This window comes from Vitis vinifera, chromosome 11 (genome assembly GCF_030704535.1).
Source record: "Vitis vinifera cultivar Pinot Noir 40024 chromosome 11, ASM3070453v1".
Classification (NCBI taxonomy): domain Eukaryota; kingdom Viridiplantae; phylum Streptophyta; class Magnoliopsida; order Vitales; family Vitaceae; genus Vitis; species Vitis vinifera.
This window is the reverse complement of record NC_081815.1, coordinates 629581-648533: the sequence shown is the minus strand read 5'-3', so window position 1 is coordinate 648533 and position 18953 is coordinate 629581. Positions and strand designations below refer to the sequence as shown.

At 37.4% G+C, this 18953-nt stretch overlaps 3 protein-coding genes across 4 annotated transcripts; 1 reads left to right on the top strand and 2 right to left on the bottom strand.

Moving 5' to 3' along the window:
* Nucleotides 1-286: 286 nt before the first annotated feature.
* LOC100247370 (ethylene-responsive transcription factor ERF017) lies at nt 287-1319 on the bottom strand. The gene has a single exon (XM_002276536.5). The coding sequence runs from the start codon at nt 1215-1217 to the stop codon at nt 600-602; it is 618 nt and encodes a 205-aa protein (XP_002276572.2). The 5' UTR covers nt 1218-1319; the 3' UTR covers nt 287-599.
* Nucleotides 1320-4746: 3427 nt separating this feature from the next.
* On the top strand, nt 4747-7490 carry LOC100232962 (20 kDa chaperonin, chloroplastic). Of its 2 annotated transcripts, none has more exons than XM_010657794.3 (6): nt 4747-5092; nt 5190-5360; nt 6134-6313; nt 6394-6549; nt 7022-7099; nt 7201-7490. In XM_010657794.3, the coding sequence occupies exons 2-6, from the start codon at nt 5193-5195 to the stop codon at nt 7372-7374; spliced, it is 756 nt and encodes a 251-aa protein (XP_010656096.1). In that variant the 5' UTR covers nt 4747-5092; nt 5190-5192; the 3' UTR covers nt 7375-7490. The 2 variants fall into 2 exon arrangements, with proteins under 2 accessions (XP_010656096.1, XP_002276749.1); XM_002276713.5 differs by having other exon boundaries at nt 4915-5086.
* Nucleotides 7491-7802: 312 nt separating this feature from the next.
* On the bottom strand, nt 7803-18953 carry LOC100257618 (auxin response factor 7). The gene is made up of 13 exons (XM_010657792.3): nt 18271-18953; nt 16363-16475; nt 16184-16279; nt 15565-15621; nt 15297-15452; nt 15108-15192; nt 14346-14436; nt 14094-14258; nt 13804-13999; nt 13129-13267; nt 10157-12111; nt 8678-8868; nt 7803-8569 (listed from the first exon to the last, which is right to left on the bottom strand). The coding sequence occupies exons 1-13, from the start codon at nt 18311-18313 to the stop codon at nt 8389-8391; spliced, it is 3468 nt and encodes a 1155-aa protein (XP_010656094.1). The 5' UTR covers nt 18314-18953; the 3' UTR covers nt 7803-8388.

Genomic DNA, 18953 nt, shown 5'->3' with positions numbered 1-18953 from the left:
CAATTGTAAGAACTTGAAAGTTTGCTTAAAGTTTCAAATTAATGGAACCCTCGATCGGGAGAAGCTTTAAGGAGAGTGAACATAAATGGAAGTAGTCAAACCACTATAAAATCAGTGTTTGCAATCTCTCTATCTATTATCTCTTTATTTTTATGGGATAGTGGAATGATTCTCTCTCGGGTGTAGGTATGGATATAGGTATGATTGGTCGTATTAAAATGTATGATTATGTTGATTATTTTATTATTGTATTCTTAAACTAATATGTTTGCATTAAAGCTTTAACTGAGAGAAGAAATTCAAACATTTGTGATTCACAAAAAGGAGACTTGACTTTTACATGAAAATTAGACATCGTATTGGAATTCACTTAAGTGAACAAAAAACAAGAGAAAATCACAAAATCCGCGGCTCTCATATTTTCTGATAACAATTGAATGGAAGGTGACACGGGAAAGAATATACCAAGGCAAGTAGAGGCTGTACTAAAACTAGCCATCGAATCCGATCCCTTTCCCGGAATCAAAAATATTTCCGGGAAAACGAATGGTTGAAAATAATGAATTCTGACTCAGTGCTGGCAACTGAATTCAGCGCCTTCAGAAATTCCAAAGGAATGTGTCGTGAGAGAAAAGGGCATTCATGTCTTCTTCTCCATAGTCATCTGTAGGCATTGCGGGTGGGAAAAAATTGTCTGAGAGATCATCAAATCCAGGAAATATTCCATAGTCCGGCACATAACTATTGGAGCCTATGCTTGTAAATAATTCTGAAAGTGACCCTTCCAAATTTATTTCACTGTCCGTTTCCACCTGGGTCGTTTCTCCGGAGACCGACGGCGACGGAGACTCCACTTGTAGTTCGGGCATGGAGTGACTGGAGTGGCTGGTCGAGGCAGTGGAAGAGTCCTCATTTGCGAATTTGGCGGCTGCCGCTCGAATCTCCGACCTAGTGAGGGATCCTCCGCCGGCGATCTTCGGCGGATTCTCCGGAAAGTTGAACTTCGCTGTGCGGCCACGGAGGCAGTAGAGAGCGGCGTCGAAGGCCCTTGCGGCCTTCTCCGCCGTGTCGTAGGACCCCAACCAGATCCGCTCGCGGCTGTTGGGAAGCCTAATCTCCGACACCCACTTCCCCCACTTCCGCTTCCTCACTCCCTTGTACCTGCAATCGCTGCTCTCCGCCGGGGCTGATCCTACTCCGATCGCCTTCTTCACCATTTCTGTCCTTGTCCTTATCCTCAGGTTCCGATTTTGGCAAGTCCCCAATATCTCTTTCGAGCAAATCGGATTTTGTTCGAGTATCTGAGTGTAGTTTTGCTGAGTTTGGGAGTGACGGCTCGTATTTATATGATGAGGTGGGTCAACACCCAACAGGCGTGTTGCTCTGAATTCCAAATCCAGACCCAGAATTGGATACGTGGCATGACTAGAGCAAGATGGTATGGGCTACGCGGTGCGGCTCTGTGACCCTTCTCTCATCTGTGGGAGCCACGTGCGTCTTCACTTCCATGTGACTCAATTTCGAAAACCTCTGAAATAGACATATGGTGAGAAGACGAAAGTTCGTGGGCCCAAAGGACAGCAGTAAGTAATAAATATTTAGATGTCTCCAATTAATAATTATTTGTTAAGGAGCACAATTTACAAGTGCACCATGTACTAAAATAAAAAATGAGCGAAAGATAGAGTATATTAATTTAAGTATTGGACCTTCGTTCAATTTTTGTGTGTTTTAGATTATTATAAACAAATTTTCTTGTTGAAATTTGTCCACGGGTGTGATGAGATCATTATTTTTTTTTTTTTCAAATATGAGATGGCATCGTATAGTAATGTCAAGGGTGTTGGGCGTAAATAAATATCTTATTAATTATTTAATTTAAGTATGGAATTATTCTTTGTGTTGAAAATCACTATTCCTAGAACCATTTGATTGACTTTTTTTTTTAATAAAAATATCTAATTTTTCAAAAATTAAGTATTGTATTTCAAGCACGTAAGCCTCATATTCTTGTAATACGTAAATGGTGTAAAAGAAAAAATCTCCCATAGGTTGATGAGGGAGAAAACTTTAAGTTAAACAATGTCTTGATTATTTAAATAAATTTTTATCACGAATGCATGTTAAAATGAAATGGTGAATTCATTTAATTTTTTTATATTTTAAATTATAATAAACTAAATATAGTTTATAAATAAATGAATACATTTTTATATTTGTATATTTTAGCTTTGTCAGAAGGAGATTTATTATTTTTTCTAAGTAGTGTAAATTGTCAAGTAAGAATTTAAATTTATTAAATGATAAATACAATTAATTTTAGGGTGGAGCAATCTGGCAGCCAAAGCACCTGAGCTGGAAACAAGGGAGACCCGTGGTCACTGTTAAGATTTCGAGAAGTAAAAGAGTGTGACAAAGGGAAGGAGGTATGTAGATGACGTAAGCCCACACCTAAGCATCAAGAATGGTCTGCCTCAACTACCGCGGCACTTTGACTCTATCAACCGTCGCACACGCGCTCACTCAGTTACGTCATGCATGACCTTTCTTTCTCTTGCGTCATCGCTAACCGTCAATCTTTTGTCGTTAGCCTGGTGTTGGGCTTTGGGCTTCTGTTGTATTAAAGTTGAGATTTGGGCTTAAGATGTTAGGAATGGGCTATGATCGAGGTACACTTTGGTCAGGTGGTGGCCCAAATTTTGAAAGTTTGGAAACAAACCTCGGCCCTAGCCCACTGTCTATCCATGCCCGGTTTGATTCAGGCTTTGGTCTGGCCTTGGCCCAATTTTTTCATTGAGTTTGGAATGGGCCTCAGTCCTGAGCTTTTGAAAATTTTAAAACCAAGCCTGCCTATTGATTTGGGCTAAGAGCCTAGGATTGAGCCAGACTCTCCAAACCATGGCCAGTAGCCTTTCCACCTAAATCAATCCGAGTCTCCCAGACCTATCATCTTCAGCTTAGGGATAATTATTCTGACTTATGAGGTGACTACTTTACCTTTTGATTCAACTCTTTTTTGTTTTTTGTTTTGGCTTCCGTGAGGTTGAAAAAATGTGGGAAAAGTGGGGATTTGTATACATTTTTATCTTATTTTATTATAAAAAATAAATTATTTCAAGTATAATTTTCTCAAGTTTTTTTAAGAAAAAAAAAATCGTGACTTTTATGGAAAACCTAATAGACAAAATAAAAAAAAAATTGAATCTTTGAAATAAAACTAAACCATTGGATCACTCTATCATTTTGTGCTTCTAACAACAACTTTAACAGTTGTTCATGATCAACTAAGAAAGAATTTTGTTGACTCAACAAAATGAGTAATTGTTTTTCACAAGCACAAATCAATGGAGTAACAAAAATATTCATTTGATGGTATAGCATGTGAAAAAATTCAAAAATTTCTAAATCATGTTACATTGTAATAGCAACATCAAATATTTTGAGTTGTATGTGATATAATGTATTGTAAATGTATTACATTCATGCTATATGTATATTACGTGACAAAAATAATGATCCTATAAATGTTTATTTATACTCTATTGATATTGATATTAACACGTTTATTTATACTCTATTGATATTGATATTAACACGTTATACCATTGTATCTGTATTGTTTACTCATTGCATTAAAATTATTTTATTATTAAAAAATTAAATTGCAAGCCTCATGAATTCAAATTAATACTTTATTTGAGTTCAAAAATTAATTCATAATACAAATATGATGTTCATATAAAACTATCAATATATTATATTAGTTCATAATATAATGCATTTTTGTCATACCTATATTTTATGATAAAAATAATGCATTGAAAGATATAAAGTAAGAAAAAAATATGAAAAAAAACATCATACAAAGAAAAGTATAGAGTTTGTTTGATATTTGTGTCTTTTCCTAATTTATTGTTTTGTTGAAAAAAAAAACCATTCTAAAAAATAATTGTCATACAATCTCATAATTGTTTTAAATTATTTTATTATAGAAAAACAAGAGAGGATTAAGTGTTTTAACATATCAATTTGTTTAAATCTCTCTCCAAAAGTTCTCTTGGTAAACCCAAATTAAAAAATCAGATTTTCTATCTCTAAAAATGTTGTTGATCAATTTAAAATTAGAAGAATTTATATTTAAAAAAAATCATCATTTTTCTTACTTAATCATGGAACATGTTTTTTTTTCCAATAAAATTAGAAACTGTAGTAAAAAAAAATAGAAATGTGTGAAAAACAATAATGGTTTAAAAATATTTTTAAAGGTATTTAGGTTGTGGATAACAAATATATTTTTACTGAACATTTTAATTTATAAGGTGCTAAAAACCAAAATTTGATTTCAATATTTAATGTTTATTTTTTTACCGTTTACAACTAATGGAGGCGCCGTATGAATCCACGTACACTCTCTTCATCTTTCTTGTATTATTTTAGTTAAGGATATTTTTGGAATTTTAACCTAGGTAAATGTACTTTGAGAGAATTTTCTCTCCTTACTATCCCTCAGGACACTGATGACCCATTGGAGTCATCATGGTCTCCAGCCCAGCCCATCTAACCCATTGCAGTCATCATAGTCTCCAACTAAAGCGCATTAAATTAATTATATACCTAAGGAGGTGAACTTTATAAAATTATATAATTATATAAATCATTTAAATATATTATACCACAGAATTGGTTGCAAAAGTAATTGATATGTATTGCCAAAATATTAATGTGGGCTCAATCTGCTCATATCACAGAGTTAATGGAAAGGTCGAAGCCGGCCATTTCGGAGGAGATGCCAGATTTGGAGAAAAGGAAACGACGTCGTATTCCATTATCTAAATTAAACTGCAAAAAAGTGAAAACGACGTCGTGTTAGAGACTACTAGACGTTAGCACCCTTCACTAAAAGCAGCCCATGGAGCAACAGCAGAATACACCTCACGCCAATATTCTAGAAACGTCTTGTGATTGATAAAACCCTAGGGTCCCAACCCCGTCTCCCTCCAACTTTGCCAGGGTTTATCCTCTCTTCTATTCTCCTCTCCCAGCGTCCTTCAGAAACCCTGTATTCCTATATCACTCCAATCACTCAGTAAGGGTATACTTCTCCATTTCTCCATGAATTTCTGTATTTTTGTGTCTTTATCTTCTCAATTAGTCTGCTTATGGGGGCGTTTTTGGCGATGTTGTTGCAGGAAATGGCGACTGCTCCAACGATTTCAACGAGGAGTTTGCCATCGTTTGAGGGACTTAGACCTTCAACTGTCAGAATTTCATCTATGGGTCTACCATTGAAAGCAGGTGGTCTCACCCAGAGGTCCTTTCGGAGTCTGGTTGTCAGAGCTGCCACTGTTGTTACCCCCAAGGTATCCCACCATTTTTCTCTTCTTCTTCTTGTTTGATGTTGCTATTGTTTTGTATACCTATAAAGGATGAGAACTTGTGGAGTTGGCAGTTGAAAGTTGGGTCAGTGGCTATAGGCCTGGTAGTGTAAGCCACTGGGTGACTGTTCAGGGGTTCGTTGACTTGCAACAAATGGGGGTTTTGCTTGGTGTGGTTTTGCAGATTTTGCTTTCGAATTGCATCTTTAGTAATGGTTGCTTTTTCTGGGAAATCGAGCAGGGGCTTTAAAGGGTAATTATTTACTAGATAGCATGGATTTTTTTGATCCTATATTTGCTCTTGGTTAGTACGAACAGAATGTAAGGTTTGATATCAACCCAATTGGTAGTTTCAGGTTTTGTTGTTAGCTATTTAGATGGGAATTGGCTTCAAGAATGGACCCTGCTATGAAGTTTGTGAATTTTGGAAGATGGTTATTAGTTTCTACATATAATGTGCAACAGATGTATGAGAGTTTGCTTGATTCTTGTTTAGGCTTTTGATGTTCCTCTGTGATTGTACTTTTTCTTATTCTATTGTTAATGGTGTTCAATTCATTTTACAATCATTTCTATGAAATCACACAGTTCTATTTGCCAAGATTATTCTTGTTCTTGGGTTTGCATTGCTGATATGCCATAATGCAGGGATTTCCTTATTTCTATTAGATGCACCTAGCATCTGTATTTTCTTTTTCTTTCTCTTTTTTTCTCTTTTTCCCTCTGCTTATTTAACTCGAGGTGTTCTGAGTTTGCAGTACACTTCCCTGAAGCCTTTGGGTGACAGAGTGCTGGTAAAGATTAAAACTGCAGAGGAGAAGACTGTCGGTGGTATTTTACTTCCAACTACTGCTCAAACAAAACCACAAGGAGGGGAGGTTGTTGCCGTAGGAGAAGGCAAGACAATTGGGAAGAACAAATTGGACATTTGTGTGAAGGTGATCATTTAGTTTTAATACTCCCAGTTCCTTTTTTTCCATTGTCAATGACTTCCACTAACTTACTTCTATTCATGTAGACTGGTGCCCAGGTAGTGTATTCCAAGTACGCAGGGACAGAGGTGGAGTTCAATGGATCAAATCATCTGATATTGAAGGAGGATGACATTGTTGGTATTCTCGAGACAGATGATGTTAAGGATCTGAAGCCCCTGAATGATAGAGTTCTAATCAAGGTTTGTTGTCCATTTTAATTAATTTGCATTTTATAGTAATCTATGTAAAGTACAGTCTCTAAAATAATAGCCAAGGTATCATAAACAATCAAGTCCGCAAGAAGGTTTTAACTCTAGCCCACATTTGACTGCATGTGCACTGTGAAAATTTAGATTTGGAAATGGTTCCGAAAATGTTACTACTTTTTCTTTGTACTATTCTGGTTTTGAGAAGAGGCTGGCTATATGTATATTCCCACTTTTATTTCATATTAAATACTACAGTATACTTCACTGATGTTGCCTGACTCTGATGTTTTATGCTACATTGTTGCCTTATATTTCAATGGCTGGGACACATTATAACCTCATTACAGACTCAATTTCCAGAACCACATAATGATCAAGCACATGGAGAAATAATCAGTGACTGCTGTTTTTCTTTCATTATACATGAAGGGTATAACTTGCTTTGCTTTAATTTCCAATGCAGGTTGCTGAGGCCGAGGAAAAGACTGCTGGAGGCTTGCTGCTAACAGAGGCAAGCAAGGAAAAACCTTCCATTGGCACGGTAAGCAATCAATCAAATTACAGTTCATGAGTTTAATCAGTACAAAGTTTATATGAAGATTTCATCTTCAATTTATACATCCTGTCTTTTGGATATAACAGGTGGTGGCAGTCGGGCCTGGTCCTTTGGATGAGGATGGTAAGAGGAAACCACTGTCTGTGAGCCCAGGAAATACAGTTCTATATTCCAAGTATGCAGGGAATGACTTCAAGGGCAGTGATGGTTCTGACTACATAGCTCTAAAGGCATCAGATATTATGGCTGTGCTTTCTTAGTTGTCAATTTATATTTTTCATTCTCTGTAATGCAGAATTTTCCAATATGGTTCTCAAAGTTTGGATTCTAAATGTAGCCATTCAGAACATTATCCATGCAGCTTTCCATTTCTTAAGACGACACTTTCCATACTTGGATTGATTGGCCTTTGTTGTCTGTATTTGGGCTTGTTTTAACACGCTTGTAGGTCTGCAGACAAGTTAGCAACTGAATACCATCTGAGGAACTTTGTATCTTAGGGTTATTCGATAATCCTTTTAAGCCAAATGAGTTATTTTTAGAGGTTGGGAGATGGTTGACGGGTGAAAATTTATTCTGAAGAAAAATCCCATCAACTGATCTAAATTTATAAACAGGAGTATGGAGCTGAATAAAGTTGTAACCGTACTCGAGGCACTCGAGGACTCAAAAGTGGTGCAGAAAGACAAGCAGCAGCAATAGCAGAATTCCTTTACAGTAGGTAAAAATTGTGTGCCTAGTAGTTATGGTTACAGCGAGAACATAACATATAAACAGGGTTCTTTGCAAGTGACAGTCCTTTTAAGCCTTAACTGAAGGAAAAGTACTGTATTATACATCATCTGCCTTTTGTTTCCGCCCCTGCTGGCTCTTTCTGAAATACCATTGCACAGGCGCAACCAATTGCAACAAAAGCAGATGCGGATGCCAGCATCAAAAAATTTGAATAAGCTGTAGTTTTTCACCCTACTATATGATTCGAGCTCTAAGCCTTAGCGTTTTTTAAAAGCGCTCAGTTCCTCAACCAGGGAATCGGTGGACTTGTATGCAGAGGTGAAGAGTGGCAAAAACTATAATAGTCTGCCCCCCCCCCCAATTACTACTCCATTTCCCTCTGTTTATGGACACATCACCTCATAAGAAGAGCTAGTTCACATTGCTCGTAGAACTGACAAGCACCGACCAGACGGGGCATCCATCGTCCAATTTGATGATACCTGATAGTCTACCCAAAGGCATGATGAATTATCTTGATGTTAGGAAGTTTGTAACTTTCATCGATTAAATGAGGCAGCTGAGGTATCCTCGTAGTGACCCTTCCATGCATTCCCACTATCAGTCCCACTACAAGCTTGATTTGGGACAGGCACGTGACCCAGATCTCCATCCAAACTCATCTGCTGTACTTCAGCAGATGACAGTATCTTTATACTCTGAACACAGCTTACAAACTCTCTGCAAGTAAATAGGGAGGAAGAAATGAGAATGAGAATGGTTAAACATGATTAAAACAGAAAGCAATGTATAAGAGCTAATATGAAATCCGAGCAATTTTTGACATACTCCCAAGGGTCATCACCAACAAGTAGTATGTCATTCTCATGATCAACATAAACAAGCTTCCAGTCGGTCCTTTGTGGATCTTCTAGCTGCCCTTCAATTCCAAACATGCGGGCAAGATCATGCCTGAGCTCATCATAACCTTTGTAACGAGTGACATCGATAGATCTCCCCACAGAACCACGCTTTTGAACCTTCAAGAATTTAAATTGGTATTAGGCATTTAACAACAGCATTAAGATAACAAAAAAGGAAAAAACTCGTAACAGAAAAGCCTATCAAAAAAAGATATGAACAGAAAGACATTGTTAGTCCTAATCATCTGGTATTTACACAGAATAAATTGAACGTCTTATGCATTTGAAAGTTACCAAAACGTCAGGATGGTTGCAACCTGTACCAGTGATAAGAACCAGATATGAAAAGAAATGAATGAAGATCTATCATGGGAAAAAAAGGAAATGAAAAGATTGTCTTTGACCAGCATGGAGTTTTCAGATATGGTAGGTGATCTCCAAACTAGTATTCAAGGTGAGACCTGCATTAGCTCTCCTTTTCTGATTCAAAATGTCCATTTCCATGTCCTATTTTGCTAGTCATGTTTATCACATATATCATTTCTATGGACATCTAATAGAATCCCCAATCCATCCTACTGTTGCTTAGTTTTTCACTAAATAAATGCTAGAAGGTTAAGGATGACATAAACAATGACCTCTTATCTAAATCATCTCCTAGAACTTATATTATTGTGAGGAGTTGTCCCCCTTTCCCAGATATAAGGGTAAAGGTGAGAGCTTGCAGTGGGTCAAACTCTTATCAATATCAAGCCAGGCTGGCATTTTATAAATCATGCTCTCCTTAGCAGAGAAAATTTCTTTATGATGGAAATCAATATTGTAGATGTTATTGTGTGTGGCATGAGCTACTAACTAAACAACAATGCAGCAACGGGGTTTTGATCTTGTCTTAAGAATATATATGCCGAAAGCTTAGAAACCATCATTTTTATACTCCCTGTGAGGTATCTGGAATAGCATGTGCTAACTTGATCATGTTATAGAAGATATCAATATTACAACCTTAGCAAGAAACAGTATTTTAATCCAGAAAGCCTATGAAATGGAGGGAAAAAGAGGAGTGCAATCTTTAAGTTGGATGAGAAATGTGGCTTAGTATTCCACTTATATTGCAAGTCATATTTATAGCAAAAAATGTCTAAAATAAAAACCAGAGCTATCCTATGCAGGTCTGTCTCCATTTTTCTCTAGTTAGAAACAACTAGGCTGTGCAGGTTTGGGCATACCCTAGCAATTTAGCTTCTAATCTTGGAACGAATTAGAGATGACAGAGCATCTGATGCCAAAAACTTATTTTGACATCGATGCATTTACCCAGTGTTGTGGTTACAGAGGAAAGTCTAACCATGTTCTCAAACAGTTAAATATTGCTAAACCAAAGAGAACTAGTAGAGTAACAAACCTTTGTATATGTCCGCATACGCTGAGCCTGGTTTGTCCACAACCCATTGCTCAAAACCCCAGTCTCTGTGATGGCAACATCATTTGAACACCCAGGCTTGAAAGACATGTTCGGAACCCCAAATGACTGAGAGCTAATCGCAGCAGTAGACAACTCCGTCTCAATATCTCTTGGAGTTCCACCATAATTAGAAAGCAAGTTCTGAAGATCCTTTCCTGAGTCAAAACCCCTCGACAACAGAGTGTCAGGTGTCAAACCATCAATATTAACTGCAAAAGGAGGATTACTCTGAGGATTTGACTGAACATCTCCATCCAAACAGAAGGTGGGGAGTGTGAAATTCTGCTGGAGGGTACCAGCATCCAAGCAATAAGACGTCGCAGATGAAGAAGCTTCCAATTGATCAGTAACAGTACCTTTGTATCTTAGTTGGTCTGGTACTTTTGAGCTGGGTACTTCATTTTTTATGCGGATATCAGACTTGCTTTGAAGCTCTTGGACAAGATTACTAGCAGGCTCAACCACTGAATCCCCCAATAATATGGCTGGCCCTTGTTGGTTTCTATTGAGGAAATTTGATGGGACCTGGCAATTATTAGTAGAAGGTGAGGTTGAACATGATGGAGCATCCCCATCTGTAAGCCCAGAATGAGCTCTGATTGCTGTAATTGGTTTGTGCTGGCCCTGGAGTTGGTTCATGGGAATTTGTTGTGATTGCATGAGCGCTGATGTTGAGAAACTATTGCTACTTAGCTGCTGCTGAGACAGAGACAAATGTTGTAATGACTGGTTTTGTTGATTTGCCTGCTGTTGCTGTGGCTGCTGAGGCTGTAACCGTGGGCTTACCGGAGAAAGCAACTGCTGCTGCTGCAATTTCTGCAGATACTGTAACTGAAGTTGATGCTCTGGTAGGTTCTGCTGTGAGGATTGTTGCACTTGTGGTTGCTGTGGCTGTTGTGGCCTCTGAGACGAGCTATGTTGCAACAACTGTGGGGATGATTGTTGCATTTGTGTATGCGGCTGCTGATGCCTCTGTACAAGGCTAGGCTGCTGTTCCATTTGTTGCTGAAACTGCAAGTCTTGTGGCAAAGATGACAACTGAAATGAATTCCTACTAGCAGACTGAATACTTTGTTGAGATAGGGTATTGCCTGTTAGTGACTGTTGTGGCTGAAGCTGAGGGTATAAAATTGGTTGCTGTGAATTCTGATTAAGGATCTGATTTGAGGAAACACCACCATTTACAAAAGCTGGTTGGAATAGCTGTTGGAGCGGCTGCTGCTGCTGTGGTGGCTGATGCTGCTGCTGGTGTGGTGGTGGCTGCTGCTGCTGCTGCTGCTGATGTTGTGGTTGTTGCTGCTGTTGTTGCTGTTGTTGCTGCTGCGGTTGCAACTGTTGGTGCTGCTGCAGCAGCAGCTGTGGTTGTTGCAATTGTTGCAGTTGGTGCTGCTGCTGCTGCTGTGGATGTTGTTGATGTTGTTGTTGTTGTTGCTGCTGCTGATGCTGCTGCTGGGGCTGCTGTTGCTGCTGGCGCTGATGCTGCTGGGGGTGTTGTTGTGGATTAATAGGAGTCTGCAACAGTTGCTGTAGCTGCTGCTGCTGCTGCTGCTGCTGCTGCTGGGGCCATGCCAAAGATGGCTGCTGGAATTGGCTAACTTGATTTTGTTGATTTACTTTATTGAACTGGAGACTTGGTGCAGACAACGCAGGAGCTTGAAAACTCAACAATTTGGACGGATCATCAGTGCTAAGGTTACTGTGCAGGACAGTTGAAGAAACCATGGGAGGGAATAGTCCTGACTGAGAAGCTGGAAATTGATTATTCTGTTGCATGCTCATCCACTGGACTAGATTCAAGCCTGGGAAGATTGAGCTCGGGGCATCCTTCATGCCAAAGTCATCCCCAAGCCAGGGCATGCCTCTCTTGAAAGCACTCTCTATATCAGACTCATCATCTGCAAGAACAAACCAAGAAATTTGGTAAGAAAAAATATGGAATGAGAAGAAATTCAAACTTTCTTAGTGAAAATTTCTGTGTCAATTATGTAAACAATTACTTTCTATGCATTTATAGCTGTAACTTTCCATAGTTTTATCTGGTTTTTCAGCGAAACTCCTGACTCCAAAAGAAGAATGTGGTCTGCAAGTAACTAAAATAAAATATGGTGAAAAATATGATGTTTGGATAGGTTTGTATATTGTAGAAGGATGTCTTGAGCTTCTTGATTTTTTATTTAATAGAAAAGATCTGGTGTGTTTCTGATAAATAAAAAAATGAACATTTAGAAAAAATGAACTCAAGTTCAAATATGAGTGAGGAATATTGAACATCAGCAGATGTGACATCTGGTTCCCATCAACCAATATAAAAAATCAAACCCTAATTTAGGCAAAGATTTCAAGGGTCATTTTTGGCATAGAAGAAATATAAAGGAAAAAACTCATGAGTTTCCAAATTTCTGGTGTTAACTAACTTTCAATTGCAGAAAAGACATTACAGTGTTGAATTCTAACTACCCATTGCATTTATCAGTTTTAACTTCAATCAGAAGTATCCAATATGCTTATAACAAACTTTACAATATATAACCAATCTATTTAAATTTACCAGACAAGTGCACAACATTTCTTGAGAAGCCCTTCATACAGCAACTAACATTCAAGTCAAGATTCGTTATTGTCTGTTACTTTAGACCAAAAAACAACTAAATAAGTTTTAACTAAGCCAGGAAATCAGGCAATTGGGTATGAATTACACCACTTAGATGTACTTGTAGACAAAAAAAATTAATTATCTGACAGTTCTTTCTGTAGCAGATATCCAATAGATATATTTAGTGGAAACACTACATCCAGCTTAAGAATAACAAAATCTCAAGGAAATCAAAGCAAACTGGATGACATCAAAGCTTAAAATTTTCTATATTTCAGGCATACTATAGAAGATTGCTTGGTAGCAAATTTTGGTTTACCTGGAAATCCTGGTTGTTTGGGAAATTTGGGTCTGAAAAATGGAGGAGGACATAAATAGAAAGGAGTTACAACAGGTTCAATTTCCCAAATTGAAACTCGGCTTGGCCGTTCGCCAGCTGTTGATTCATCCCAGCCAACCTGTCAAGAATACAAATTTCAATAAGCAGGATTGGCAAAAGATAAGAACTCAATAGCGCATTTACGTGGACATGCATCAATAAGAACTATTTTAGAACCAAAGCAAGATATTTGATTCCAGAAAGAAGTGATCAAGGAATGTAGAACCAAAATGAACTCCCGTTAAGCTATTAAAAATCAGACATCTCAACCAGAAACAAGTGGAAATAATTACTAAGATCTAACCAGAGATTAAAAAACCAGATTATCATCAAATCCACATGGTTAAAATGTGTATCAAAAAAGCTTGATAGATTTCCAATTCACACAAGACATACAAATTGAATTATGAAACTCACGTGTTTAGAGGCTACACACAGATTCTAAAAGGTTCATCACACTGATACGTACTTTTCTTGTAAGTACATGTACTGGTTACATCATATACATTGCCAAGAATTCTTTGGAAAGAAAAATACGAGAAATATGCATTATCAACAATGAAGTTTCAAAAATCAATCTTCATTCACATAAGCTCATAATTGACACAAAAATACCTGAAGGTTGCGCCATTGTGAATTTTTCCATCGCGCAGCATCAAGTTCACTGATGCCAGTGATGGTACCCATGTATCTGCGTACCCCTGACTCCTCAGTTTCAAACATCATTCTAAATCGCATGCCAAGTGAAACTTGGGTATACATTGCTTTGTTATATTTGGCTAAGGGAATCACAAACTCAGAAGGGCTAGCCCTAATAAAATCAATGAATTTTGTCAGAGCATGCCATAAACATCTTCATAATTTTGATCATGTTAGATGAATGAAAAGCATCTTTAAAGTAGTACCTTGGATTATAAAATATAGTAAATGGACTGTTATTTGCAGCAGCATGAGCAGCAGCAGCTAGAATTCCTATATGCATGCTATCACAGGATATGACTGATGAAGACAGAGCTGGCTGCTGCCTATTAGCACGCCTTATACCCAAGAGAAGCTGTGATTTTTCATCTCTACATCCAACAAGATTTTATCAGCATTTTGAGAGGAAGGATGAACATCCAATTGGAGGAATTTTTCCCCTCAAATCTTGCATATACCTTATAAAAAGGACAGAATCACCAGCGAACAATCTTTTTGTGCTAACAAAGACACTCCAACCTGTAGTCAGCAGGTGCCTTTTTGGTTGCCCTGAAATTAAGGCAACATGCAAGTTTAATGCATAGTTCTAGTTGTTTCTGGTAAAGCAGATAAAATCATTGAATTGTAGGCAAACACAGCAACTCTCCGGACCCTAGAAGTGATGGTTTCCTTACTAACATCAAATTCAGGAATAAGATATTGGAATACAGATGACTAGCAACTCAGATGTAGATGAAGTTGAACTTGGAATGAAATGGCCTTATCATTTTCTAGTATTTCACAGAAGTCTATCTCTTTACCTTTTCAGAATGTTTCTCATTTATGTTAAGCATAAAAAAAAATTAACATTATCAAATCATGAATCAGTGGCCATTCCTAATAGGAGTTTGATCTGGTACACTTTTGACAAATAGACAGAACAATACACCTCATAATCCAACCAACTGTTAGATTTAATGAGGAAAGATAACATAAAATAAAGCAGCACTTAACACCAAACAAAAATGCGTGAATTATGTTTATCCTTGAATAATCATAAACAGATAAGAGACCACCTGGAGAAGTAGTAGTAAATAACAAGATGGGATTAAAGTAGCATTTTAGAAGTAAACTCATAGTTAAAAGCAGAAGAAAAAGCTTAACAAAGCATCATTTGAGCCTAACAGAGTAAAGCCTAATAAGAAGACAAGAGGAGAAGGGATTTGAAAAAGGGGCAATACCTCGATAAATATGTCTGAATGTCCATGTATTATCATGTAAATCTCTGGCCACAATCTCCTGAGCAGGGGGTTGCATCGAGAAATCCTAACAAACACCTTTTGGGTCAGCAATATAATAAGTAGATGCTAAATGTGCAAAATAGTGCTCAAATTTAAAGCACAAATCAAAATTTTAATATATTTACGCACAAGAGGTGGAAAGATCTTCTCAGCTGCTCTACGAGGTACAGAAAATCCACCATGGGTGCTTGTGTCACTAGCTGTGAGAGTTTTACAGAAAAACTCAACTGGTTGCCTGCTTTGCTTGAGGCCAAGATCAGATGCCAGCAATGCCTCCTTGTCATACTGTAAGATGGTTATTGTGCATGCACTTCCATATAAATATCTATACATGATTACATTGCGGAAAAATGATGGATATGTATTTAATTAAGTTAAAACAGAGCAGCTGACCTACTTTGCTTACAGGCTGAAGGGTCATCTGCGCATAAACTTCATCAGTTTCTGCATCAGCCTGATTCATAATATCGATTACATACATAAATTTCAAAGAATCATAAAGGGGGTTGTTTCCCCATTCTTGACTATTAAAATTATGGGATTGCACCTATACTGTATGAGTCTCGCAATACAGATTGAAAATTTCTAACAAAACCATGGGTGAGTCAACCCAAACCAAAACTCATTCGTTAAACTGCCCTGATGAATTTGTAAAAAGACTTGATGGTGTAAAAGAGAAGGAGATAAATATTAGGATTGTCCAACTAATATCATTATTAAAGAGATCACCATGCATGCAATATATCAATATAGATCTAATCGTTCAATCAAACACATGGAGCACCCCATTTGTAAAGAGTTCATGACTACAAAACTGCAGGTTGGAAGGCTCTGATACATGTAACATGACATTATGAAGCATGAAAATCAACTAGGAAGGAAGATCAAGATAACTTGGTATGCAATTGATCTCCTTTTTCAAATCAATATCGATGCAATCATTCTTCTATCAAACACATAAAGCACTCTGTTAAGAACTCATTACTACAAAACTGGAAATTGGAAGGCTCTCATACATGTAATGTGACATTATGAAGCATGCAAATCAACTTGGAAGGAAGATTAGGATAACTTGGTACGCATTCAGTCTCCTTTTGCATCGATGCAGCAACCTGAGAATTGAGTTGTTAACTTCAATCAGAAACCTGAATTCACAGTTTGATACACTTTCAGAGATAAGGAGAAACCAACATACTTGCTCACTGTGACCTTGAGGGAAGTACACCACGAGACTTCCAACTGGAGGCAATGAAACCAGGGGCCCCGCACAAGCATGCCACAACTCAGAATTAATACTCTTCCTTTCTCCTGTTCTCAAAACAAATAGAACAAGTTTCAACAATCAAACAAAACCTCAAATGTGAAGGAAGAATAAAGATGTCAAGAACCAATTCTACTATCAATAGAACTCCTTTTAATTAGCAAAACTCCAAGATCCTTTTCTGTGCACTTCACCCATGGCAGGAGTAAACTAGCCATCTTTCTTGTTGAGGTTCAGAGGTGTTGTACAATCACTTTTTTGCAAACACCATTACCATGCCTTAAGGTTAGCTTTGGGGCACTAGGCTCCCACTGAACACGTTCTTTGACTTGCTAGGATGAGACAAATCAAGAACAAGTATAACAATAGCACACTAGGCTCTCACAGAACAAGTTCTTTGCCTTACTAGGATGAGACAAATCAAGAACAAATATAACAATAGCCAGGTCAGAGAAAAGCACTTCCAGGAGCTTTTGTTCCTGTTAAATCATAGAGAGTATATAACAAGAAAACCATAGCAATGACAATTTTCCAGTCGATGACAAGGTGAGAAAACGCAAAGACAGCAGTCAAGTTCAGGTTCAGTTCTGGCTAAGGGCATAAAGTTTGAGTAATTTATCAATTTAAGGCATTCGATTTAGTAGATCAATTCTCTTTATTAATAACAATTGTCTGCATAAAATTCAAACAGCAACCACCACCAAGAATTCCACATTCTTCCACACTGGAAAGTAAAGTTAATATTGGGAAAAAAAAAAGATTATCACTCAAACAACAATCTGACTTTAGAATTAGCACTGGCAAATAAACTAAAGTTGGGAGAAAATGTGAAGATCAAACCAAGGAATCTTGTATATTCAACAACCATACTTCACTGCCATCAGCACATGAGTTTGCAGTTTTGGTGATTCAAAGAAGCTACCCAAAGGAAATGGGGATTTAAGTTCATATGGGAAGGTTTTGGGTAAAAAATAAAATTCCAAAAGAAAGGGCAGTTTTGATATTTTTACAAATTTAGCTGGAGGTTAAGATAATTAGCCAAATGCCAAAATTCCAAAGAAGTTAGGTCCAATATTTTTAATAACTTAGCTAAAAGTTAATATGATGCTTTTGAAACCTATGGCAGAACCTTATTACTTTAGGGTGAATAAACAGAAAACTTGAAACACCAGGTAGTTGGTATGCTTGAATTAAATAGTACATTCAGCATTAGGACAAATCTGGATCTGTTTTAAAATTTAAAGTAACAATAACAATGGTAATTAATAACATGTTTTCGCCCCCTTTATGAACTATAATTTAGTAAAAACATTACAAATAGAATTACATAAAGATCCAGGTTTAAAAAAATAATACCTGTGATATACATGCATTACACATTACCGGGCTGCGTATGTCACACAAGCATTTCATTTAGTTCATTAGGAGAGAGCATCGTTTTACGTTTACCTATACATCTATTGAACCATTTTGGGAGTTGAGAGTTTACTACAGCCTAGAATTTATATGATAAATTCTATATAAATGTTTAAAGCACCCAAAAAAAGAAAAGAAAAAAACCCTTAGCAGCTACTTGAAAGCTCATCTGAGGTGAAAAGGAAAGGAAAAAGTTCTTCAGAATTTTCTTCTCTCATTGCTTTCGAAAACCAAACCCAGGAGAAAAGGAGTACGAAAAACAAATTCCACCACATAAATCTAGAATGGCTCATAATTCCATAAATGATCAACATTTAAAAGCTAATAAACACATAAGCTGACTCAATTCAGGAAACTTAATTAAGAAACACGAAAAAGGAAATGAAATGAAATTGAACCAGTAAAAAGGCTTTAAAACCACCACACCTTCACCAGAACCTGCCAGAAACCCATTTGGTGGAGCTTTCATGCTTACAGATACCAAAATATTCCTCTGAGCAAATTCAATTCAATCACCACTCGGCGTTCCTCTTCGGCCTAGTTTTCCACCACTAAACCATCATTCACCATCAGCTGCAGCATCGCACGCAATTCACATTGATTCCAACCATCAAACCCTAACTTTCTCTCAATTCCTCATCTTCGTACAAACACCAAACACTGATTCCGCCTCTCACCATTGACCAAAGCAACCAAACGCAACAACTTTCCTCCAAAAAAAAAACCAAAAATTCAAACCTACGACTGAGCTTATCGGAACAACATACAGAAGTGAATTCAAGATGTCCGAAACTCTCTAAGATCACCGTTTTCACCTCCGAGCTCACAAGAAAATCAAATCACTCAGACAAAACTCCGACCACAACTCCGGCGACAACGAATCTCCGGCGATGACTTTACGGAGAGCGAGTGAAATTATGATCGAGGAGCTGAGAAACCGTCGAGATCAAGGGAGGGGTCGCCGGGAAATCTGACGCCGAAGAAAGCAAGACAGCTTTTTATGGTACAAGCCGACATAAAATAGACTGGAGCGAGTTAAAATAATCATGTAAGAAAAAAAGCGTGCTTCGCTCTTCCCGGACATTATAAATAAATTCCTCCCAAATTCA